Raw genomic sequence first — 27,102 nt, forward strand, 5'->3', positions numbered from 1 at the left:
AATAAACTTTCAACATAAAAGTGTGGGTCAATTATTATTCAACCCCTAGGTTTAATATTTTGTGGAATAACCCTTGTTTGCAATTACAGCTAATAATCGTCTTTTATAAGACCTGATCAGGCCGGCACAGGTCTCTGGAGTTATCTTGGCCCACTCCTCCATGCAGATCTTCTCCAAGTTATCTAGGTTCTTTGGGTGTCTCATGTGGACTTTAATCTTGAGCTCCTTCCACAAGTTTTCAATTGGGTTAAGGTCAGGAGACTGACTAGGCCACTGCAACACCTTGATATTTTCCCTCTTGAACCAGGCCTTGGTTTTCTTGGCTGTGTGCTTTGGGTCGTTGTCTTGTTGGAAGATGAAATGACGACCCATCTTAAGATCCTTGATGGAGGAGCGCAGGTTCTTGGCCAAAATCTCCAGGTAGGCCGTGCTATCCATCTTCCCATGGATGCGGACCAGATGGCCAGGCCCCTTGGCTGAGAAACAGCCCCACAGCATGATGCTGCCACCACCATGCTTGACTGTAGGGATGGTATTCTTGGGGTCGTATGCAGTGCCATCCAGTCTCCAAACGTCACGTGTGTGGTTGGCACCAAAGATCTCGATCTTGGTCTCATCAGACCAGAGAACCTTGAACCAGTCTGTCTCAGAGTCCTCCAATTGATCATGAGCAAACTGTAGACAAGCCTTGACATGACGCTTTGAAAGTAAAGGTACCTTACGGGCTCGTCTGGAACGGAGACCATTGCGGTGGAGTACGTTACTTATGGTATTGACTGAAACCAATGTCCCCACTGCCATGAGATCTTCCCGGAGCTCCTTCCTTGTTGTCCTTGGGTTAGCCTTGACTCTTCGGACAAGCCTGGCCTCGGCACGGGTGGAAACTTTCAAAGGCTGTCCAGGCCGTGGAAGGCTAACAGTAGTTCCATAAGCCTTCCACTTCCGGATGATGCTCCCAACAGTGGAGACAGGTAGGCCCAACTCCTTGGAAAGGGTTTTGTACCCCTTGCCAGCCTTGTGACCCTCCACGATCTTGTCTCTGATGGCCTTGGAATGCTCCTTTGTCTTTCCCATGTTGACCATGTATGAGTGCTGTTCACAAGTTTGGGGAGGGTCTTAATTAGTCAGAAAAGGCTGGAAAAAGAGATAATTAATCCAAACATGTGAAGCTCATTGTTCTTTGTGCCTGAAATACTTCTTAATACTTTAGGGGAACCAAACAGAATTCTTGTGGTTTGAGGGGTTGAATAATAAATGACCCTCTGAATAAACTTTTCACAATTTAAAAAAAAAAAAAAAAAAGAAATAACATTCTTTTTTGCTGCAGTGCATTTCACACTTCCAGGCTGATCTACAGTCCAAATGTCACAATGCCAAGTTAATTCCGAATGTGTAAACCTGCTAAATCTGCAGGGGGTTGAATACTACTTGTAGGCACTGTATATAGATATATTTATATTTACATTTGTGGATTTGTGCAATAACTCAGATTTATTATGGGTATTATTTTGTATTTATTGAAATTATTTATTATATTGCATATTGTCAATAATTAAACCTATATGCACTTTATTGCACTTTGCACAGGTGATTTTTTTTTTTGAGCAATTTATTATTTTCTCCAGGGACGCCTTTTCTCGATTGCTTTTTGTTGGTGTCATTTTTTATCAGAATTGTTCCTTTATTGTTAAATAAAAAATAATTTTGAACCATATCTCGGTTTTGTTTTGTTGTTTTGTGTTGTAATGACACAGAGAGGTTTTTTTCTATTGTGTCCTATATGAATACAACTTAATATATATTGTAATTATTGTTGATTTTTTTTTAGGTGTTTTTGTATTGACAAAAATTGCTTGACCATTGAGGAAGGATTCTCCAGTCGTGCTGTATGTGTGTTACCCACCAATACCATCTGTAAATAATACACGAACTGCATGTGACTTGGTTTAAAATTGGCCACAGCAGCCTTTATTACCTATTATTTACATACTAACACAAGGGGGCGCCGTCCAACGGGCGACCCCAACAAATAACAATAGGTAACACAGTAACCAATACAGTAAATATACAACCCTGAGTAGGCCCAGTCCAGGAACCACTTCTCACCCCAGTATCCCTGGCCGCAACACACCGACCCAGAGATGAGGTATTAATCACCTACGGATTAACCCCCCAACTTTGCAGAACCCCGTGCCTGCAACATCCCGGAACCTGGAGCCACCATACCAAGATGGTGTCTCTCTGTCCAGTTACCATTGCCTTCAACCGCCTCTGGACCAGACCTACCCCCCGCTGCTGTGACAAAGAAACAACCCAGACCAAATTCCCCTCGGCATTAAACACAAGGGAGGGTGGGCGGGGATCGTTCCATATCCGGAAGTCAAGAGAGAGGGGGTAAGTCAAAGTCCTTTACTTACACCCCTCAACTGTCCCACCTCTTCCTCCAGGGAACTCCTCCTACCCACCAATCCCTTTACTCTGCCTTATAAACAAACCATTCCTGTTTCCATTAACCCCATCACTCCTTCCCTTCCCTCTAGTCATGTCGCCCCTCCACCCTATGGGTTCCATGGCTTTCTTGACCATTGAGGAAGGATTCTCCAGTCGTGCTGTATGTGTGTTACCCACCAATACCATCTGTAAATAATACACGAACTGCATGTGACTTGGTTTAAAATTGGCCACAGCAGCCTTTATTACCTATTATTTACATACTAACACAAGGGGGCGCCGTCCAACGGGCGACCCCAACAAATAACAATAGGTAACACAGTAACCAATACAGTAAATATACAACCCTGAGTAGGCCCAGTCCAGGAACCACTTCTCACCCCAGTATCCCTGGCCGCAACACACCGACCCAGAGATGAGGTATTAATCACCTACGGATTAACCCCCCAACTTTGCAGAACCCCGTGCCTGCAACATCCCGGAACCTGGAGCCACCATACCAAGATGGTGTCTCTCTGTCCAGTTACCATTGCCTTCAACCGCCTCTGGACCAGACCTACCCCCCGCCACAGGACAGGGCACGTGACTCCTTACGTGGCCTGGACCCGCCACACACCAAAAGCTTGTACCACACCTCCACGCAATCCCAGCGTCCACAAAACAGCACCAAGCACGTGAAGATGCACCCCCATCGCATCCCCAAAACCACCAGTTCAGCGCCACCAACTTTTGGCGCCGCCCCCCCAATAAGGCTCGATTGATACTGCCTATCGCACGAGCCACACGCCATTCCAACCTGGTCACACTATCAAAACTACCCCACGATTAAGCTCAGGTATGTCTTACACAATGCAACAACCAACAATTTTTTTTTTTTAAAACATTCATAAATAACTTCTCGAGATACCAAATCGCTGCCTCCAATTTACTGGACCAGTACCATCGACCCGTCCAGACCCAACTGGCAACATTCAGGCGAGCCTCAGACCGTCGAGGCCCCGAGAACCAACGAATGCCCAAATATCCAAATGAGGCACACCCTCACCACAAAAACCCAGGGGTTATAAACCCACAGATAACACCAACCTGTTACGCCAACCCATTCCACTCCCAAAAGACTCAAATGCCCCCATTGCCTTAACCCGATAACAACTGAGGCCAAACGTAACACCGAAACAAGAGGACTCCCACCTCCCAATACTTCTCACAACCCCTTTTCTGAGCCCACCGAGGGGCCTCCGTGGCAGCCCAATCCAGAAGGAATACGACCCATAGTATTCCGGGCGCCCACCCCCGCCACCTGCAATCAAGTCTGCAGCACTGCCACAAAATGGTACCTTAACAAACGCGACACAATAATGAGCCTGGGCGCCCTCACAACATAATTCCGCACCCGGGACCGCGTATAACAACACCAACCTTCACCACCCGCCTAATCTAATTCGGTGAGCGACAAAGCCGGCGCTCAACCCACTGCACCACCTCGGACACATCCTCCAACATCCAACCTCCGCTCTTGACCGTAGATGAGCTGACCAACCCCACAATCTCAAAGCCCCCCAAAAGGCTAACACAAACCGTTTTGGACAAGGGAAACAAAAACCCGCTCGTGCTCAGATGAACATAGCCGCCACAAACCACTCACCAAACGCTGCCACAAAACAACGGAGACGGACCCTTGTATCCCGCTCCCTCACACCCTTACGACCAAACCCTTCAAGGCCTGCCGCGCCCTAAGATCCTGCGAAAACATCTCTCCACATCTAATCCTTAACAAGACAGCCACAGCCGCCACCCTCTGCTCCACTGCGGACGCCGGCCTAGCAGCCTGAAAACCGTTACTCACCACTGCCAACGCCACCATCAAATACTCCACCGGGCCTTCCTCACACATTGTCCCAAACGTTATCTGCGCCACCCATACTTCTGAATATCAGCCCCAAATAACCTCAGTCACTGGGCACCGAGCCGCTCCCCAACACAGCCACACCAGACTCCACAAGCCCTCCGGACACACCGTGCCCACCTCGTCTGCTACCCGGCCTCAACTCCCGAGACCTGCAGAACTGGAAGGAAACACAGCAGCTGCTATTCCCTTGGCGAACCCCAGTACTGGTTGCGCCACGCATAACATTTTTTTTTTTTTTTTTTTTTAAAACACATCCAATTGAGAAACCAACTGTCGCAAGTACGCCACCCTTGGCCCCAGGATTAGCAAACCAACTATTAATCGAATTCTCCACCAACTGATAGCCAGAATGACAGCACACCTTCCTCTTGGAAAAAACTGCCAACCTCCACCACCCGACCACTACCACCGATTGGAAGCGCTACCCCACAATGCCGAACCAGAAAACAACTGGACCCGCTGCCTCCGAGTACCGCAGCTACGTTCCATCAGGTAGCACCTTACCCAGCCACAATCCGCGGCCACTAAATCGCCGTAAGAAAAAACCTCCTACACCATCAGATCATCATTGATCTCCCTCGTGACCACACACAAAGGATCCGATGGCTGCACCCTTGGCGCAGCCATCGCCAGCCGTCCAGCAGACACGCACCCCAGCGGCGTAACTCTGCACCCGTGGTTCGACCGCCCCTGCAAAGACTGCACCGCCTGAAACCGCACCGTCTTAGCTGACCTAACTGCCTCTATCGCAGCCCATAGGACCACACCATTACCCACGAATCCTACCCCTCTGACCATAACATCAAACTTTATCCCCACAAACCGTATCACTGGCGTTGGACCCTCAGTCTTCGCCTGCGCCAACAGGCCCAAAAGAGTATCCACCACCATCTGTAATAAAACAATCAACCTCAACGAATCATCAACCCGCCAACCCGATGTAAAGAGAATCAACCTATAATGAATAAGAGGTGTAAGCTGGGACACACCACGCACAAACCACTCCACCAAGAAATAACCGCCTCCAAAGGAACATAAAATGGGACAACAACCCATTAGCACCCACCGATCAACATAATAATAACTCCCCTCCCCACCGCAGCACCAGAACTGCTAGCTAGCAGGGTGGACCAGTAACAACCTAAATGCCGCCTCCAAATTCGCCTTTGCCATCAATGCTCCCCGGCTCACCGCCTTTACCAAATCCCACCCTCTGTCAAACGACACATAATAAACCGCCGACAATTCTGGAGCCAAGCAGGCATACACCGATGACTCCTCCAGAGAAGATACGTTTTGAACAAGCCGAAATATATACATCTATATACGGCTCATTTCCGGCACTACCCCCCAACAGAGAAACCCAATCGTGACAAGGAGGGCCCCGAATGGCCCACCCATCCTGCCCAACACCACTTCCTGACCCCTCTTTCCACTGACAACCACCAGGTGTCCCCTAGCCCAGCGCAAACTTCCAATAAGGAGGCAAAGATCCACCAATATAAATAGAATGACGCAGAATTACTATGTTCCTTACCACAACCCAACACTTATGCTTAAGACAACCGTCCGCGCCAAATCTGCACCACCCATCCTTCTATTCCCCCCAAAAAACCCTCATCGTCCGTGTCGCCGGGGTTCCAAGCCCCGAACAGCCACCTACCCCCCAAAAAGGGGGGGGGGGGCTGACTAGGAGCCGCCATCCACTGCAGCCATAAGGATGTGCCCGTATGATCCTACCGCATACTGGCACGCAACACCTTCCCTTGCTGAAATTACTCGGCGTACTGAAGCCAGACTAAACCGCCATATGACCTAACAAGCCACCCCAAATGGATCCATATAACCGAACCATGCCGAACCAATTACCCAATTCCTTCCCCCGATACCCTTGCCAAAAAACGCAAATGCCCGCAGCCACGTTGCAAATGTACGAGGGTGAGCCTCCACCGGCGCTCCCCTCCCTCTACTTATCCTTCCTGGAATCACTTGGCTTAACCTAATCCAGGTGAAACTGTTCCCGGGGGAGCAGCGAAACTATTGCTACACGTTCCCCATTCAAATCTTATCCCTCACATCCTCCAGCAAGTGAGCCCCCCCAGTGGGCCTTTGAAGCACCCATACCTCTCACACTTGGCCACTGTCAGCCAGACGCACCACCTCATCCCCCTCTTCGTTCCTCACCACTCACTCTGTCACAGCCCTTGCCGCCTCTGCCCGAAAATGCTCCCCTGCCGCCTCATGCGCCCTCACTCTTCCTGCCGCACCTGCGCCTACTAACCACCGATCCCGTCCATGCCGCCTGCGGTGCATGCGCACTCTCCACAACCGTATACACCACTTCAGTAAACCCCATACCTGGTCAAAACACCAACCCACTCGGCGCTGCCGTGTCCGCAGCCGCCCCCCCCCAGCCCTGCCAAATCCACGGCCGTCTCACCCGACCGCGACCCGGCATATCCTGGAATAAAAATCACGCCATCCGGACGTCTGATTCATCCGTCGCTGCTTCCTCCTCCTCCTCGCTGGAGCCGACCGCCTCTGGCTCATGTAATGCAGACGCCGCCGAAGCGCTGCCACCACCACGGCCGTCCTCCTGGTACGCCGCGTGGGCACCATCCTCCAAGCTCCATCTTCTGTCCCGCGGCGACAACCCCGGAAACCGTCCCGTCCTACGGGCTGCCACCGCGGGCCTTATCTTCTGGCCTGACCCCCCCTTGCTACCTGCAAGGACAGGGGGGTACCTGTGGCCCGACCCGCTGCCAGCAGACTCCCATCCAGAGCCGCCAGCCTCCTGCCCTCCTGGGCCCAGAAGGCATCCGTCCGCCGGGCCCTCCCCCCCTTGGGGGAGACCGCCGCTGCCGGGAGCTGCACGCCTGCTCTGGGTGACCAGGCGGGGACCGCAGGGCCCCCGCCGTCACCCCCACGTACCGACGCCTCCCGGGCATCCGTCGCACCATGCTCGCCTGCCCTGGTGCCGGACCCCTTGCTGGCTGCAGCCCCCCGGCCCCCCCCCCTCCACCCGCGGGGGGGGGGGGGGTAACGCTGGCCTCCGTCCTCGCCGGGCGCTCTCCTGGCCAGGAGCCGCCGCATCCAGCCCTCCTGGGCCCCATGAAAGCCTCTGTCCGCTGGGCCCTCCCCCTCCTGGGGGAGACCGCCGCGGCCGGGAGCTGCAACCTGATCTGGGTGACCAAGCAGGAACTGCAGGGCCCCTGCCGTCACCCCCACTCACCGACGCTTCCTGGGCACCCGTCGCCCCAGGCCCGCCTGCCCTGGTGCCGGACCCACCACTGGCTGCAGCTCCGCGGCCCCCCCCCCCCCACCTTCCGCGAGGGGTAAAGCTGGCCTCTGTCACCGCCGGGCGCTCTCCCCGTCCGGGAGCCGCCGCATCCAGCAATCCAGGCCGCGGCTCGGACCGGAAGTAGGCCGCAGCCAAGCCACGCCCCCCTCCCGGCTGCCGCGGCCCGGACGGAGATTCCTCCCGCGGCCAGAGCAGCAGCTGAGTACTGCCCTGCCCACGTCCTACCGCGGAGGGTCCCCGAAGGGGCTCTCGCATCTCCTCCTCGCTCCCCCCGCACACGGCAAGTACCTGAGATATGAGGGAGGGGGGACGCCGCCCGCAGCTGACAGGGGAGCGAGGGGAAAGTGCCAACGGGTTAACCCCCAGCAGCCAAGACGTGGGACCGCGCTGCCAGGGGCCCGTGCACTGCCATGATGAATCTGCTGCTCCCGGGTAGCAGCCATCCTGTCGCACGTCCGGATCGTTCCATATCCGGAAGTCTGGTGATGTGAGGGGCTGGGGAACCTCCATCATGACGTCCTTGTACAGATCTTTGTGTCCTTCTAAATACTCCCACTCCTCCATGGAGAAATAGAAGGTGACATCCTGACACCTTATAGGAACCTCTCCAGTCAGATCGTTCCATATCCGGAAGTCAAGAGAGAGGGGGTAAGTCAAAGTCCTTTACTTACACCCCTCAACTGTCCCACCTCTTCCTCCAGGGAACTCCTCCTACCCACCAATCCCTTTACTCTGCCTTATAAACAAACCATTCCTGTTTCCATTAACCCCATCACTCCTTCCCTTCCCTCTAGTCATGTCGCCCCTCCACCCTATGGGTTCCATGGCTTTCTTTAAAGTTGAATACAAGGAATCACTGCTGGTGGCCGCAGCTTAAAGGGGAAAAACCTGGTGAAAGGTTCCCTTTAACATATTGTTTGTGTTGGAGCATGACTAGAGCTATGTATCAAATGTATCAAAGCACCTGGATAACTACTTTTCACAAATGCTAAGGCTACTTTCACACATCCGGTTTGAGCCCTGCGGCTCAATCCGGCTGTGAAAACTATGCAACGGATGCGGTGAAAACAACGCATCCTTTGCATAAGTTTTTACATGCGGCCGGTCCGGTTTTTTCCGGTTGCGGCATGCTACTGAGCATGCGCAGTGGAAAATACCGCATGCGGCGACCGGATGCGGTTTTTTTCCGCATCGCGCCGCATCCGGCCTCCATAGGGATGCATTGAAAATTGCGCCGCAGCGGCCGGATGCGGCGCGATGCGGTGTTTTTTGCCGGAGCAAAAAACGTTGCAGGGAACGTTCGATCCGGCCGCCGCATCGGCTACATCTTCCGCATGCGGCAAAAACCGGACCGAACGCAAGCCCCTGCGGCACAATGCGGCACTAATGTAAGTCAATGCAAAAAAAAACCGCAATCGGCGTTACAAAAGCCGGTTGCGGTTTTTCTGCAGAACGCCGTATTGTGCCGCAGAGCAAAAATCCGGATGTGTGAAAGTACCCTAAGGCTGCTTTCACACCTCCGGTTTTAGCAGTGCGGCTAAATCCGGCTCTAAAACCTATGCAACAGATGCGACGAAAAAAACGCATCCTTTGCATACGTTTTTACATGCGGCCCGTCCGGTTTTTGCCGGTTGCGGCACACTACTGAGCATGCTACTGAGCGTGCAAAAAACCGCATGCAGCAGCCGGATGCGTTTTTTGCCGCATCCGGCATCCATAGGCATGCATTGGAAAAAGCGCCGCATCGGCCGGATGCGGCCCAATGCGGTTTTTTTTTGCCGGACAAAAAACGTGCCAGGCAACGTTCCATCCGGCCGCCGCATAGGCTAAATATGCTGCATCCGGCAAAAAACGGACCGAACGCAAGGCCATGCGGCACAATCCGGCACTAATGAAAGTCTATGCGGCACGCTACTGAGCATGCTACTGAGCGTGCAAAAAACCGCATGCAGCAGCCGGATGCGTTTTTTGCCGCATCGCGCCGCATCCGGCATCCATAGGCATGCATTGGAAAAAGCGCCGCATCGGCCGGATGCGGCCCAATGCGTTTTTTTTTTGCCGGACAAAAAACGTCACAGGCAACGTTCCATCCGGCCGCCGCATGGGCTAAATATGCTGCATCCGGCAAAAAACGGACCGAACGCAAGGCCATGCGGCACAATCCGGCACTAATGAAAGTCTATGCGGAAAAAAACGCAACCGACGGCAACAAAAACGGTTGCGTTTTTTCTGCAAAGAGCCGGATTGTGCCGCACAGCAAAAACCGGATGTGTGAAAGCAGCCTAAGCCAGACCCCTTTTCTATCTCTGCATTGGCTACAAGAGAGAAACAGTCTATGTACCACAGATATATGAGACGATACACAAAAGAAACAGGAATCATCCTCTGATGAGCAGGATACTTGCAGTACGGGTATCAGCCGCTAGTTGAACCATGTAACCTTTCTTAGTCAGTATGCCAGCCAATGTTGTAGAAAAACATTGCGTTGTGGCTTGCCTCCAGTGATTTTTCTTTTATCGAGTTGTCTACTCTTTCACTTATTTTGGATGGCTGATTCACCCAATGTGTGGCTAGAAAGTTTGGTTTCTTTTTTAAGAAAAAAAAATAATTGTCAAAGGAGTTACCCAAAAAGAAACATCTATCTATTATCTGATCTATAAAAAAATTACATTTCGAAACACTGCAGGACAGACAGGCAAAGTCATTAACAAGGCAGATGGCACAGCTAGGGCAGGACATGCAGGTAGAGTCTCTAGTATCAACAAAGCAGGCAGATTCAGGTACAAATTTGACGGGACTGAAAGCCAGGTACGGGCAGGACAGAACTGGAACCAGGTGCCAACAGGTAGGATGGGCTGGGACCAAGTATGGACAGGACAGGACTGGACCCCGGTGCCAACAGGCAGGATGGGATAGAAGCAGGTATGGGCAGGACAGGCTGGACCCAGGCACAACAGGCCGGGACTAGGACAGGACAGGACCAGACGGTACAGGCAGGATCAGGACAGTACGGGACCAGACTGGACAGGTGACCTGACAACTGACTAGACAGAATCAACTGACTAACAGAATCTATGGTGTTGAACAGGCAACTCTCCTAGTGGGAGATTGCCTTAAATGCACAGTGCCTCTCAGTGATAGGCTGAGAGGTACTTCCTAGGAGTGGGACGCTGGCTCTTTAAGGGAGGGGCAGCAATGAGGAGCACTCCCGGAGGTCCTGTGATCTGCTAACAGACTCCGGGAGGTGGGCAGCAGAGGAACCCATGTGGATGGGCTGAGCAGGAACGGGGCAGCAAGGGAGCCGGCTGCGACAGTGAGTCAGATTGCATCCCTGCATAATATATTATTATATTATATTATTATAATATTGTATAAAATAAAAGCACCATTTATGTCAGCATATATTCTGTGAATAGACCACTTGCAAATCCCACTGAAATCACCATCGTCAACAGATCTGCCATCTCTATTTTATAGAAGGTATCGCAAGGCAAAAGGGGAATTGTAATATATACCGTATATCATAATTAGGTAAACTTTTCTTATTTACAGATATATTATTATCGGCATTATTAGCTATGGTAAACATTGTTGCAAAGGTGACAACAGGAAGTCAGCCATATTGGTTGCCACTCTTAAAGAACTTATCCACTACCCTAACTCATTTCATTTTTTATTGATCAATCATACTATTATGTGCCGCTAAATGCATCTGTGGTGCCCCTGACCTGGTCAGGCACCACTGAGTACTACATCCATGCTGGGGGCAATACAATACAGGTAATCCAGAAGGCTGACCGAGGTGTGATTACACAGGCGCATAGTAATCAGGTCTCCCATATGGACCTTTGGTGGACCCCTGGGCAATCCAGGAGGGGGCGTGGCCTCCATCTCCACTCAAGGGGTGTGGTAGAGAGCCTGGTTGCTAAGTTGCGTAGGCAGGCAAAGTGGGGAGGGAGTAGTGAGCCAGTTAGTGAGTGCAGCTCAGAGAGAGCAGACGCATGCAGCAGACCCTGGAGTCTGGCACAATCTGACAGCGCACGTGTAGTGGCTACCAACGGGGGAGAACGGTCACCTAGGAGTGCCACCCGAAAACCACCCGAGGCTGGAGGCAAGCGGTGGCTGAGTAAGGGGACTGCCAGGGAGGTACCAGGCCCGTAAGGGTAACAGGTCCCAGTGCAGAGATTCATTCAGTTTTCTCCTGCCAAACCTGCCAGAGGGGGCACTTCAGACCCCCACCACAACACCACAGAGTCCGCAGCCACGTAGCAACGAGAGAGCCCATAGCTCACAAGAGGCAAGCAGCCGGAGTGACCTGGTCCAGGCTACAAGCAAACGGGCCGAAAAGAGGGGAGAACAGGCACCAACTTCCCTGGGTGACCCCCGTAGGGACTTCAAGTCGGGGTGAACACAAAAACATCAGGGCTAGAGAAGGCAGGTCGGTAGTCCCCCTCAAAAGTCAGCCTGACGGAGTGCCTGGTTTCCTCTGGTTAATCCCAGCTACTCACCCTGCCATCATTGTGAGTAAAAATCCTGAAAGACTGTCTGGACTGTGCCTGAGTCATTCTGCGACCTGTGGTTCCACACACCTACACAGGGCCCTGGGGCCTGCCTCACTCTCAGGAGGCCACTACATATAGCTGCATCCAACATCAGCCCCAGGCATCCCCTAATCTGCAGTGGCGGTCCCCTGACCGCAATACCGAGAGTGGCATCACGAAACTCCTAAAGAAGCAACCTACCTGTGACCAGACCATCCGTCCTGTGGAGTCCCTGAAGGTAATGCACCGCTACACCTGGGCTCGGGGCTCCACACATCCATACTCTTATTATAGTAATATAAACCTTTTAACATGCAGATAGCATCACTTGTTGTCTGCAGCTGCAGCTCTGATGTTTACATCCTTAATTTCTCCTCACCAGGCATATAGTAATACTACAAATTCCATCATGCACTGCAGCGGCCTATGAGAGAGCACTTCGCATGCCAACTCCATTTGTCAGCCAAACTTAGACTATGTTCACACGCAGCATCCCTTTAGTCAGTGCATCTTGAGTGCATCTTAAAATGCACCAAAAACGCACTGCAGAAAAAATGCATCAAAAACGCAATGCGATTTTAATGCGTTTTTTCCAATGCATTTTTCAAGTCAAATCTATTGACTGGAGAGCTCAAAAACGCAGTAAAAATGCAAAAAGAACTGACATGCTGCATCTTGGCTGCATCTTGAAAAACGCAGCCAAGATGCAGCCAACAAAAGATGCTCAGTGTGGACAGCAAAATTGAAATCTCATAGACTTTTCTGGGAGAAGGAAATGCATGCATTTTGGTGCATCTTTGTGAATTTAACCTTACTACCATAGAAATAGTCCTGCCAAAATATAGGGAGATACCAAGTGACAGCACCCCAGGGTAGGTACCAGCCCATCTGGCAATTGCTAGATGACCAGTACAGCTCTGTCACTGTGCTTGTTATGTAAATTTTGGCACTTTTCAGTTATATATGTCAGTGATTGTATTACCTAAACCCTTTGCTTTTTAAATGCAGATAGCAGCACTTCACTAGCAAAGGTGTCAGCCCCTGGTGTTACTGCTGAATAAAACTGTCAGCTCAGTTTGTGTGAGACAGACTAATTGTATCTTCAGGAGGCATGCACAGGCAGCTGTTATTCACTCCTTATCATCCACACCCACCATTAGGAGCCCAGTGACAACCCACTTTTATTTGGTCCTATTTCTGTGACGGAAAAGGAAGTATCAGACATAACAGAGGAGGAAAAATTTTCTGCTTAACAATCCAGTACTATGTGATGATCCTAACTGAGATGTGCTCCTAAAAGCTATACATCCAATACAAGTATATTACAAAAGGTATTGTTTTGAAGAGCTATGATATATAACAAGGGGGTAAATTTGCTTTATAAAAAGTAACGATTATCTGCTATTTTACCAGTATGCTCACTCATTGCAAAGCGATAACTTCATTTTGTCTTCCAGGGGGCCAATCCAAAAGTGACCACCAATATGGCTGCTCTTTCTGTTATCATCACTACATATGCAGCTGCTGCAACTTATCCTAAAAATGGCAATATGTGTAGGAAAATGAAAAACACTTCCCAAACTTTGATCATTTTTTCTAAATTCTGATTAATATATGGCAAATTATAATTCAAAGTTTTTGGTAGAAAGATCTTTTTTAGTCTCATACTCGGCAAGTTGTGTTTTTTTATTGATACCATGAGATGAGTGGGATGACTTGAAACTGCAATTTTGGCTTTTTTATTATTTTTGATATTTATGGCTTTTGCCATACAGGTTAAATCATTTTATATGTTGTTAGAGCGGACTTATGTATCGTAAATGGCAAAAACCAAATATGCTTTCTTTATTTTATTTTTTTAATTTTTAAACTGGAAAACGGAGGGAGGGTCACATCTGTGTGTCCATTTTGTCCATACGGTATCCTTTTTTTACATGAACAATGTGATACATAATAGTCCTCTAATGATAATCTGCTGCTGATTAAATAGTGATTTTATCAAAACTACACTAAGCAGCCCAGTAAGTGACACACGGCAGGAATCAAGTCATATCTGGCTATGGGTCCAAAAAATCTCACTAATAAAAACATTTTTAGCTACATGACCATGACTATGCATGTGGATGGATAGAAAGACCCAAATGTCCAACTGGGGATCTGTATGTAGGGGAGACAGGACAACAACTCAGAACAAGGATGAATTCTCATCGCCACACAATTAGAGAAAAAAGGATGGATCTACCTGTGGCCAAACATTTTTGTAACCCAGACCACAGCATCATGGACATGAAATTGCTGGTATTGAAAGGAAGTTTCAAATCCCAGAGAGACAAAAGGGTTTGGGAATACAAACTTATGATGACCTTTGACACATTCAGAGCAGGAATGAATGTGTCCCATGGATTTATGTCTTTTTACATCATTTTATAAATGTGCTCCTCAGACCATCTGGGGGCGCCACAGCTCTGGACCAGACCCCAATCAGAGGTCAATAAAACTTACACACTCCTTATCTATGAACTGCTGCAATATTTACTGCCACAACAGTTTGTCCCCTTGCCATGCTGATAGTTCTGCTTCTCATCACTTGTCTTATTTACTGCTCCTTCTATGTCCTGTTGTGTATAAATATGTGTCTCTTCAGATTTTGTGTTAGTCCCGTTTCACACGTCAGTGAAAAACACTGACATTCTTCACTGACGTGTAAAACACGCACATGTCCCTCCGTGTTCCGTGATTCACGGCACACGTGGGTTGTCCATGTGCAATCCGTGATCCGTGATCAGTGATTGCATATGGATATTACTCACCTGCCTTCACTGCTGCTGTCCATGGTGCTGAACTCCTCGGCTCTCCAGCGTCCGCCCACCGCTCTCAGCACCTACTTCCTGGTCGGGTTTTCCTGCTCTCATGAATATTCATTAGCCAGGCAGGAGCTGCCGAGAGCGGAGCAGGCACAGCGAATCGCAGGCAAGGTAAGTTGAAAATTTTTAATATTTAATATGTCCATGAATTTCTTGTACGTGTTTCACTGATCACACACGGATCACACCATAGTGTGGTCTGTGGGTCATCAGTGATGCCAGACAAAAACTGACTTGTCTCCGTGCAGAATCTCCGCTGCACGGAGACATGTTCAGTGAAAAATCACTGATGTGTGAGCAGACCCATTGATTATAATGGGTCTGCGTATGTCAGTGATTCTGGTACGTATAAAAAAAAAGCACAAACGTACCAGAATCACTGACGTGTGAAAGAGGCCTTATACTGAGCCTGATGAAGAGACCTGAGTCGTCTCGAAAGCTTGCTATATATTACCATCTTTTCAGTTAGCCATTAAAAGGTATCAAACACTGAGGACTCTCAGTTCTTTTCAACAATTTTTTTAGAAAGACCCACAAATGTATGGAAAGAATACTCTAGAGGTCTTAAAACTGCAGTGCAGACAAGGACGGAGTATAACGGTGGCACCAAAGTTTGATATACTATCACCAATGATAATACATCATAGTCACACTATTTTTTTTGTCTCTGACCAACTTATTATCAATTCTGTGGAAAATAAACTACATATTATAGGAAATCGGCAAACAACATTTTCAACTGTAATTATTCAATTGCAAGTCCTTCATGTATCTACTCTCTCGCTACTCTACCCGATATACTGAGAAGGGCAAGTAGACCGCACTACCATCACCTCAACCGCCTGGAGAGGGCAATGACAGTCAGCCTTCAGAGCTGGAACAAAGTATTTTCTACTTTGCACAATGATTGGAGAAGAAGAGAAAGAACACGATCAACCGTCCATGAGGTGAAAAAAGATTTCTTTATTGACCAGTGCTGAGTGGACACACAGATAAAATATTTAAAACACCAACAAGAACCAACCGGCAAGAGAGGGTCACAGTAAGTACCAAACGCCAGACCTTGGAAAAGCATTAGATGGCAGATGATAATAAATACATCGGCATACGTATAGATATGAGGAAAATGTAAACACATATGTATGTCTCACACACCACATATGTATCACAAATGTAACTTTATACCACTAGTCCATATTGGAAATATTAGTAACATCAAGGGGTCAAGCAGGCATGGAATGCTTGATCATATATATAATATGGGTGCGTGCTACAATAATAGCCAATGTTACAATTATTACTGCCTTCCAAAGTCTGGTACAATACACGTGGTTAAGATTATAGTAGTGCACGCCACTATGTGCTGAGGGCCCACACTAGTGTATTATATCTTCACCACTACATAAATGGATACAAAGGGGATGATAACCTGCATCCCATAGGAATGACTGGCTCAAATGAGCCCATCACAAGTGATACGGGTAGTGGTAAATCATATATACACACCTGTGAACCAAATGGTGAGCCTACCCAAGGGCTGCAGTAATTGATGCTAATACATGCCCAAAGCGACGACAGAATTAACCACAAGTGTGCACAATTAACGTGATCAAGATTATAGTGATACACGCCACTATGTGCTAAGGGCAAATATTTGTGTGCAAATCTTCATCACCACAGCAATGAGTACAGGGGGGATGATGGCAAACATCCCATAACATAATAATTGGCCCAAATGAGCCCGTCACATATAATAAGTAGTGATGAACGACATATACACACCTATATAAGCCTAGACCGGCAGATAATTAGCTGCCTATGGCAAGGTAAAAGATAGTTAAGCCAAAGGATAGGCTCACCCAGAATGGCGGAGGCTAATGCTGATAGTGCACGGAGCGGCAACAAGGCTTACCACGTGTGTAACAGGATCTGGAGAAACCAAGCCGGAAGGTCCGCCTACCCGACGGCCGTTTCGGCAACCGCCTTCGTCAGGCGGTTGCCGAAACGGCCGTCGGGTAGGCGGACCTTCCGGCTTGGTTTCTCCAGATCCTGTTACACACGTGGTAAGCCTTGTTGCCGCTCCGTGCACTATCAGCATTAGCCTCCGCCATTCTGGGTGAGCCTATCCTTTGGCTTAACTATCTTTTACCTTGCCATAGGCAGCTAATTATCTGCCGGTCTAGGCTTATATAGGTGTGTATATGTCGTTCATCACTACTTATTATATGTGACGGGCTCATTTGGGCCAATTATTATGTTATGGGATGTTTGCCATCATCCCCCCTGTACTCATTGCTGTGGTGATGAAGATTTGCACACAAATATTTGCCCTTAGCACATAGTGGCGTGTATCACTATAATCTTGATCACGTTAATTGTGCACACTTGTGGTTAATTCTGTCGTCGCTTTGGGCATGTATTAGCATCAATTACTGCAGCCCTTGGGTAGGCTCACCATTTGGTTCACAGGTGTGTATATATGATTTACCACTACCCGTATCACTTGTGATGGGCTCATTTGAGCCAGTCATTCCTATGGGATGCAGGTTATCATCCCCTTTGTATCCATTTATGTAGTGGTGAAGATATAATACACTAGTGTGGGCCCTCAGCACATAGTGGCGTGCACTACTATAATCTTAACCACGTGTATTGTACCAGACTTTGGAAGGCAGTAATAATTGTAACATTGGCTATTATTGTAGCACGCACCCATATTATATATATGATCAAGCATTCCATGCCTGCTTGACCCCTTGATGTTACTAATATTTCCAATATGGACTAGTGGTATAAAGTTACATTTGTGATACATATGTGGTGTGTGAGACATACATATGTGTTTACATTTTCCTCATATCTATACGTATGCCGATGTATTTATTATCATCTGCCATCTAATGCTTTTCCAAGGTCTGGCGTTTGGTACTTACTGTGACCCTCTCTTGCCGGTTGGTTCTTGTTGGTGTTTTAAATATTTTATCTGTGTGTCCACTCAGCACTGGTCAATAAAGAAATCTTTTTTCACCTCATGGACGGTTGATCGTGTTCTTTCTCTTCTTCTCCACGTATTATTATACGATTTGTCCAGTATGGATATGTAGTCAAGGGTTGCACTATATAAGGGATCTCTATTCCTGCTATTATATATATTGTGACGAAAATGCAACTCTTTTTCCTGTGTGTCCTTTTTATTTATAATTTGCACAATGATTGTAATAAGTTAAATAGAATCTGTCAGCAGGTTTTTTGCTATGTAAGCTGAGGCCAGCATGTTGCAAGGGTTAACACAGAGAATTCAGGGATGCCTGTCTTGTCAAGGTCCCCTTTTGTTTATTTACTATGTTTGTTTAAAGGGAACCTGTCAGGTCCTGTATACACCCAGAACCAAGAGCGGTTCTGGGTGCATATTGCTAATCCCTGGCTAGCAGTCCCAGCCTATAGTAGCATAGATAAAGGGATCTGTAGAAAAAGTATTTCTAAATCTCCTTTATGATATGTTAATGAGGAGAAGGACTAGCATGGGCATTAGTTCCCTTGGCTAGTCGGCCCCCTTAGCATGTAAGCACGCCCCTGTGGGCGCCATGCTAATGAATGTGTAGCATCAGAGCCATGGTTGCTCTCACCTCTGCTGCCATCGCACCCGACGCTGGATTTCAGCTCAGTGCGCACAATCAGAAGATCCGGACCTCTGGTCATGTGTACTATGAAGCCGAGTGCACACATTCCGGCTTCAGACTGCACACGGCAGGAAGTCAGAGTCAAAATCCAGCGTCAGGTGCAGTGGCAGCAGAGAGGTGAGAGCGACCATGCCTCTGACACTGCGCATTCAATAGCATATTAGCATGCCCACTGGGGCATACTTACATGCTAAATGGCCCGACTAGCCAATGGAACTAATGCCTGCGCTCATTAGTATATCATTAAAGGATCTTTAGAAATACTTTTTCTACAGATCCTTTTATGTATGTTCCTATAGGCTGGGACTGCTAGCCAGGGAATAGCAATATGCACCCAGAACTGCTCTTGGTTCTGGTTGCATACAGGACCTGACAGGTTCCCTTTAATCAGCAGGACCTTTATCATTGCTCGGACAACAGCGTCACACACACAGCAGTCCGGCACGCTCCCTCCTCTGATTGATACCTCACTGCCAATGTACAATCTCTATAGAGAGCATGGTGTGGGCAGGGACAGCTTTCTCAGCTCTGCTGCATGACTAAATCTAAAAATTCTGATTGTGTCAGAATGGCTGCAGCCAGTAATCTAAGTGATACATCAGTGGATTCAGAATCTTCTTGCCTACGTTATGCTGCTCTCAGATGAGGGAGCAAAAACCTGCTGACAGATTCCCTTTAAAGAACATTATTGTATCTCCCAGGGCAGATACCAGGATTGTGTCTGGTCAGAGGTTAGTGACAGTAAAAAGTTGGTATACCCTATCATTAAAGCAGAGTCAGTGGGGTCTGGTGGTGCCCATATACACTAGACTGTCAATAGATATTGCCAATGGGTTCTGCCAACAACATACAAAACGCTCATCTTTATGCCAGGTCCAATCTGTCACAATGTTTCCCTGACATTGATTTTCGTTGCACTATTTAATTAAAATAAACTCATCAGAGATTTTCTTTGACCGGGCATTAGATCAAAACAATCCCGATAGAGAAAAGAAGTGGACATTTGCCATCCCCGGGATCTCTATTAATGAGCACAGTGCAATCCGAAAGATGCCGTCCGGGGGTCAATGTTTAATAACCTACAATCACTCGCCATTCGGGACTTTACAATTGATTCACAGAAGATGCTGAAACCTGTTACACCCTGCAGCAATATTTACCTGTAACATAGTATTAATAGTATTAGGTTTCTATTACTAATAGTGGGATTACCTGCAGCCCTATGTAAACCAGGGATAAATATGATATTGTAGCAGGTCTGACCCTCAGCTCCAGCACATCAGACAGCTTCCGTATGTATATATAGTGTGTATACAGACCGCCCTAGTGTAAATGCAGGAGCCGGTCCTTATAAAAATACACAGCGATTTTCCCTATTCCTGGAACCCAATGCAGAAACAAGCTGGCGCCTGGGGTTATTTATTTGGCTTGTGCCTAACACAAAGTAACAGATACGCTGCTGTGTGGAGTTGTATTGAGCCTACGCACATGATAGGAAGGATGTGAGGCTGGTGCCGCTGTCTAAAGGTATAGGAGACGGCAACAAGATGGGGATCCTCCGATCAACAGAAATCTGCAACGTCCCCAGAAGAAACGTCTGATCTCATTGTAATAATGACCGGAGTTAGGAATACACGTGAAGTCGCTCCAATGCATCTCACCAATAGATGTCTATGGGACAGAAATGATTGTTTTGTCACCAATACAATAGATGGGATTGCTGGGATTATTTATGCATATGTGGGGACAATTTATACCCATATGATGACATGTAGAACTATTTACATAGGACTGCAGAGTCTGCCATATTACAATGCAGGCTGCCATAGCCATCAAGAAAGTGAGCAGCAAGTGATCATAAACGGTATATGAAAAATACACTCATATATATATATATACACACACACACACACACACACACACTCCGGTATGTGTATATATATATATATATATATATATATATATATATACACATATATAATACATATATATATATATACTGTATGTATGTGTATATATAACAAGTCCAGCATGGGGCGAATCTGCTCCTCGCACCGGGATACTGTGTGTATAACTACGCCGTAACAGGTTTGGTATCTGGAGGCAGCAGGTAGTTGTACACACATACGGTATTATGTATGTATCCGATATTTCTGTAAGTGTATACCTATGTAAGGAGTGGGCAATGGCACCTGGATGGATCTGGTGACTCTCAATGTTAACAGTATGCATGCATGTATTATCTAGATATGGTATTTGTGTGTGGTGTGACAGGTAGGTATTGTAATAGGACCATTATTTGGAGGGAACAGTGAGTGTACAGACAAGCAGCATACAGCAATGCCTGCAGTAGTATGTGTGAATGTCTGCAAAGGGACAGGTACCCAGATGGGACAGGGAGCGTGCTCAGATGCAGGAGTTATATGGTATGTATGGTATGCACATGCCGGGCATGTATACCTAAGTGTGATATCATCACTACCTGAATGGAGCACCTGAATACATTGTAGTCCATATATACATATCACAGAAGAACAGAAGTCGTAAGTAGTTAGGAGGTATGACGCATATATATATATATATATATATATATATATAATTTATTACAAACATATTTATATTTTGTTTTCATATACATATATGTAAACAAACAAATTTATATCTGTATTGTATGAGCAACAAGTCTTGTATGTATATGCAGCAGGGGACTGTACAGGTATGCAGTATGTATATAAGTGGCTTATATACCACATGGATTAGCAGTAACTGTGTAAGCTATTAGCAGGGAGGTAGCATATATATATATTTTTATATATATATATATATATATATATATATATATATATATATATATATATATATATATATAAAAAAAAAGTATTCAAGGTCATTTACCTGGATGAACCAGGTGAGTGTAGTGTATATTAAAAGTGTCACGTCTATAGTATGACAGGTTAGGCAGAGTATGTATGATTATAGCATGACAAATCTGTAAGGTGTGCATGTACTAGGTTTGTAGTATAAAAATACATTTGTAAATAGTATGTAGAATGTCTGTATATATGCACTCTGTATATCTGTTCACATGTGCTATGTATGTGGTATGTCTGTATATATGCACTATGTATATAGCATGTATTAATATATGCATTATGTATGTAATACATAATGTTCCTATGCAATACTTTTGTAGAATGTCTCTACACATGCACTCTGTGTGTACTATATCTTTATGCATGCACTGTGTATATAGTTTGTTTGCACACATGCACTGTTTTGTACTATGTTTGCCCCAATGGACCATATATCTAGTATGTCTGTATATATATATAGTCTGCACCAATACATTTATGTAGTATGACTGCACACATTCAATCTGAGAGTAGTATGTCAGTATCAGTATATATATATATATATATATATATATATATATATATATATATGCACTATGTGTGTAATATATATATATATATATATATATATATACATGCATTGTGTGTGCAGTATATCAGTATAAATATATACATGCTTTATGTGTAGTATGCCTGTATATACACATGCTCTAGGCGTGTAGTATGTCTATATATATATATATATATATATATATATATATATATATATATATAAATATATATAAATGCTTTAGGTGTGTAGTATGTCTGCATATACACATACTCTAGGTGTGTAGTATCTCTGTGTATATATATGTATGTAGTATCTCTGTATATACACATGTTCTATATATGTAGTATCTCTGTATATACACATGCTCTATATATGTAGTATGTCTGTATACACATGCTCTAGGTGTGTAGTATCTCTGTATATACACATGCTCTATATATGTAGTATGTCTGTATACACATGCTCTAGGTGTGTAGTATCTCTGTATATACACATGCTCTATATATGTAGTATGTCTGTATACACATGCTCTAGGTGTGTAGTATCTCTGTATATACACATGCTCTATATATGTAGTATGTCTGTATACACATGCTCTAGGTGTGTAGTATCTCTGTATATACACATGCTCTATATATGTGGTATGTCTGTATACACATGCTCCAGGTGTATAGTATGTCTGTATATACACATGCTCTAGGTGTGTAGTATCTCTGTATATACACATGCTCTATATATGTGGTATGTCTGTATACACATGCTCTATATATGTGGTATATCTGTATACACATGCTCTAGGTGTATAGTATGTCTGTATATACACATGCTCTATATATGTGGTATGTCTCTGTATACACATGCTCTAGGTGTGTAGTATCTCTGTATATACACATGCTCTATATATGTAGTATGTCTGTATACACATGCTCTAGGTGTGTAGTATCTCTGTATATACACATGCTCTATATATGTGGTATGTCTCTGTATACACATGCTCTAGGTGTGTAGTATCTCTGTATATACACATGCTCTATATATGTAGTATGTCTGTATACACATGCTCTATATATGTAGTATGTCTGTATACACATGCTCTAGGTGTGTAGTATCTCTGTATATACACATGCTCTATATATGTGGTATGTCTGTATACACATGCTCTATATATGTGGTATGTCTGTATACACATGCTCTATATATGTGGTATGTCTGTATACACATGCTCTATATATGTAGTATGTCTGTATACACATGCTCTATATATGTGGTATGTCTGTATACACATGCTCTATATATGTGGTATGTCTGTATACACATGCTCTATATATGTGGTATGTCTGTATACACATGCTCTATATATGTGGTATGTCTGTATATACATGCTCTATATATGTAGTATGTCTGTATACACATGCTCTATATATGTGGTATGTCTGTATACACATGCTCTATATATGTAGTATGTCTGTATACACATGCTCTATATATGTGGTATGTCTGTATACACATGCTCTATATATGTGGTATGTCTGTATACACATGCTCTATATATGTGGTATGTCTGTATACACATGCTCTATATATGTGGTATGTCTGTATATACATGCTCTATATATGTGGTATGTCTGTATATACATGCTCTATATATGTGGTATGTCTGTATACACATGCTCTATATATGTGGTATGTCTGTATACACATGCTCTATATATGTGGTATGTCTGTATACACATGCTCTATATATGTGGTATGTCTGTATACACATGCTCTATATATGTGGTATGTCTGTATATACACATGCTCTATATATGTGGTATGTCTGTATACACATGCTCTATATATGTGGTATGTCTGTATACACATGCTCTAGGTGTGTAGTATCTCTGTATATACACATGCTCTATATATGTGGTATGTCTGTATACACATGCTCTATATATGTGGTATGTCTGTATACACATGCTCTATATATGTGGTATGTCTGTATACACATGCTCTATATATGTGGTATGTCTGTATATACATGCTCTATATATGTGGTATGTCTGTATATACATGCTCTATATATGTGGTATGTCTGTATACACATGCTCTATATATGTGGTATGTCTGTATACACATGCTCTATATATGTGGTATGTCTGTATACACATGCTCTATATATGTGGTATGTCTGTATATACACATGCTCTATATATGTGGTATGTCTGTATACACATGCTCTATATATGTGGTATGTCTGTATACACATGCTCTAGGTGTGTAGTATCTCTGTATATACACATGCTCTATATATGTGGTATGTCTGTATACACATGCTCTATATATGTGGTATGTCTGTATACACATGCTCTATATATGTGGTATGTCTGTATACACATGCTCTATATATGTGGTATGTCTGTATACACATGCTCTATATATGTGGTATGTCTGTATATACACATGCTCTATATATGTGGTATGTCTGTATACACATGCTCTATATATGTGGTATGTCTGTATACACATGCTCTATATATGTGGTATGTCTGTATACACATGCTATATATATGTGGTATGTCTGTATATACACATGCTATATATATGTGGTATGTCTGTATACACATGCTCTATATATGTGGTATGTCTGTATATACATGCTCTATATATGTGGTATGTCTGTATACACATGCTCTATATATGTGGTATGTCTGTATATACATGCTCTATATATGTGGTATGTCTGTATATACATGCTCTATATATGTGGTATGTCTGTATACACATGCTCTATATATGTGGTATGTCTGTATACACATGCTCTATATATGTGGTATGTCTGTATACACATGCTCTATATATGTGGTATGTCTGTATATACACATGCTCTATATATGTGGTATGTCTGTATACACATGCTCTATATATGTGGTATGTCTGTATACACATGCTCTAGGTGTGTAGTATCTCTGTATATACACATGCTCTATATATGTGGTATGTCTGTATACACATGCTCTATATATGTGGTATGTCTGTATACACATGCTCTATATATGTGGTATGTCTGTATACACATGCTCTATATATGTGGTATGTCTGTATACACATGCTCTATATATGTGGTATGTCTGTATATACACATGCTCTATATATGTGGTATGTCTGTATACACATGCTCTATATATGTGGTATGTCTGTATACACATGCTCTATATATGTGGTATGTCTGTATACACATGCTATATATATGTGGTATGTCTGTATATACACATGCTATATATATGTGGTATGTCTGTATACACATGCTCTATATATGTGGTATGTCTGTATATACATGCTCTATATATGTGGTATGTCTGTATACACATGCTCTAGGTGTGCAGTATTTTGGACAGTGCAGCCTGCAGGGTCGTACCTGGATGGAGCTGGAGGGCAGCTCCGCGCTGCAGCCGCCGTGTCGCTGATTGGGACATGTCTCCACGGGTTCCGCCTCCGCTCTCACTTGTTGCAAGTCCCGGGGGAAGCTCCCGGAGTCCCGGTTAGTCCCCGGTGTCCAGCACAGTCCTTAGTGTCCGCCTGCTGCCCGGTGTCACCCCAAGCCTGCGCCCGCTGCAGCTGCTATTGCCGAGTGCTGCTCCGTGCTCCTCCGGACCGGCGGTGTGTGTGTCTGCAGCGGAGAGCGGCGACCATCCACATCTCTGGAGATGGGAGCGGAGGGGGACCGGAGTGGGGAACAGCATCCACTGAGCGGCGGGGGAGAGGCGCAGGGGAGAAGAGCCGGGCTCAGACACAGCAGAGGATGAGTGGGGACCGCGGACAGGGATGTCCCCACAGCAGTGCAGAGGAATGCACACTGACACTGCCATGAGAAGGCATGTGCGATCCTACACGGAGTAAGCATGTGATCCTAAACTGGACTGGCCATTTTGAAATCATGTGTAATCCTACATGGAGAAAGCATGTGTAATCCTAATCTGGACTGGCAATGGAGAAATCATGTATAATCCTAAATGGAGAAAGCATGTGCAATCATATACTGGACTGGCAATGGAGAAATCATGTGTAATCCTAATCTGGACTGGCAATGGAGAAATCATGTGTAATCCTAAATGGAGAAAGCATGTGCAATCATATACTGGACTGGCCATGGAGAAATCATGTGTAATCCTAATCTGGACTGGCAATGGAGAAAGCATGTGTAATCCTACATGGCGAAAGCATGTGTAAATCCTTCAAGGAGAAAGCATGTGTAAATCCTTCAAGGAGAAAGCATGTGTAATCCTAATCTGGACTGGCAATGGAGAAAGCATGTGTAATCCTAATCTGGACTGGCAATGGAGAAAACATATGTAATCCTACATGGCGAAAGCATGTGTAATCCTTCATGGAGAAAGGATGTGCAATCCTAAACTGGACTGGCCGTGCAGAGAGCATGTATAATCCTAATCTGGACTGGCAATGGAGAGAGGATGTGTAATCCTAAACGGAGAAAGCATGTGTATTCCTAAATGGAGAAAGCATGTGTAATCCTAAACTGGACTGGCCATGGAGAAATCATGTCTAATCCTACATGGAGAAAGCATGTGTAATCCTAATCTGGACTGGCAATGGAGAAAGCATGTGTAATCCAAAATGGAGAAAGCATGTGTCATCCTAAACTGGACTGGCCATAGAGAAAGCATGTGTAATCCTAATCTGGATTGATAATGGAGAAAGCATGTGTAATCCTAATCTGGATTGATAATGGAGAAAGCATGTGTAATCCTAATCTGGACTGGCCAGAAAAAATTGCTGTATGCTAAGGTTGTGGCTGCATGTGACCATGACGGCTCATGTGGCCAAAGTTCACCATAAGCGAACATTTCCTCGTAGTACTTAAATGGGGTCTTAAGGTCTTGCCACAGCGACCAGCAAGTGGTGCAAAGTCAGAAACATTTGGATTTTTTGGTGACTTTCTTGTCTCGCA

General features: G+C 45.6%; 1 protein-coding gene across 2 annotated transcripts in view; it reads right to left on the reverse strand.

Moving 5' to 3' along the window:
• PDE1B (phosphodiesterase 1B) overlaps positions 1–25,877 on the reverse strand; it is a 556,943-nt gene extending 531,066 nt beyond the window's left edge. The window contains exon 1 of one of the 2 annotated variants that reach the window (XM_075337166.1): positions 25,552–25,877. In XM_075337166.1, the coding sequence (XP_075193281.1) occupies positions 25,552–25,609 (58 nt within the window). In that variant the 5' untranslated portion in view covers positions 25,610–25,877. The remainder of the gene's footprint in view (positions 1–25,551) is intronic. The other variant, XM_075337165.1, reaches the window with a different exon arrangement.
• Positions 25,878–27,102: the final 1,225 nt, after the last annotated feature.

The sequence above is a fragment of the Anomaloglossus baeobatrachus genome, chromosome 2 (assembly GCF_048569485.1).
Source record: "Anomaloglossus baeobatrachus isolate aAnoBae1 chromosome 2, aAnoBae1.hap1, whole genome shotgun sequence".
Taxonomy (NCBI): domain Eukaryota; kingdom Metazoa; phylum Chordata; class Amphibia; order Anura; family Aromobatidae; genus Anomaloglossus; species Anomaloglossus baeobatrachus.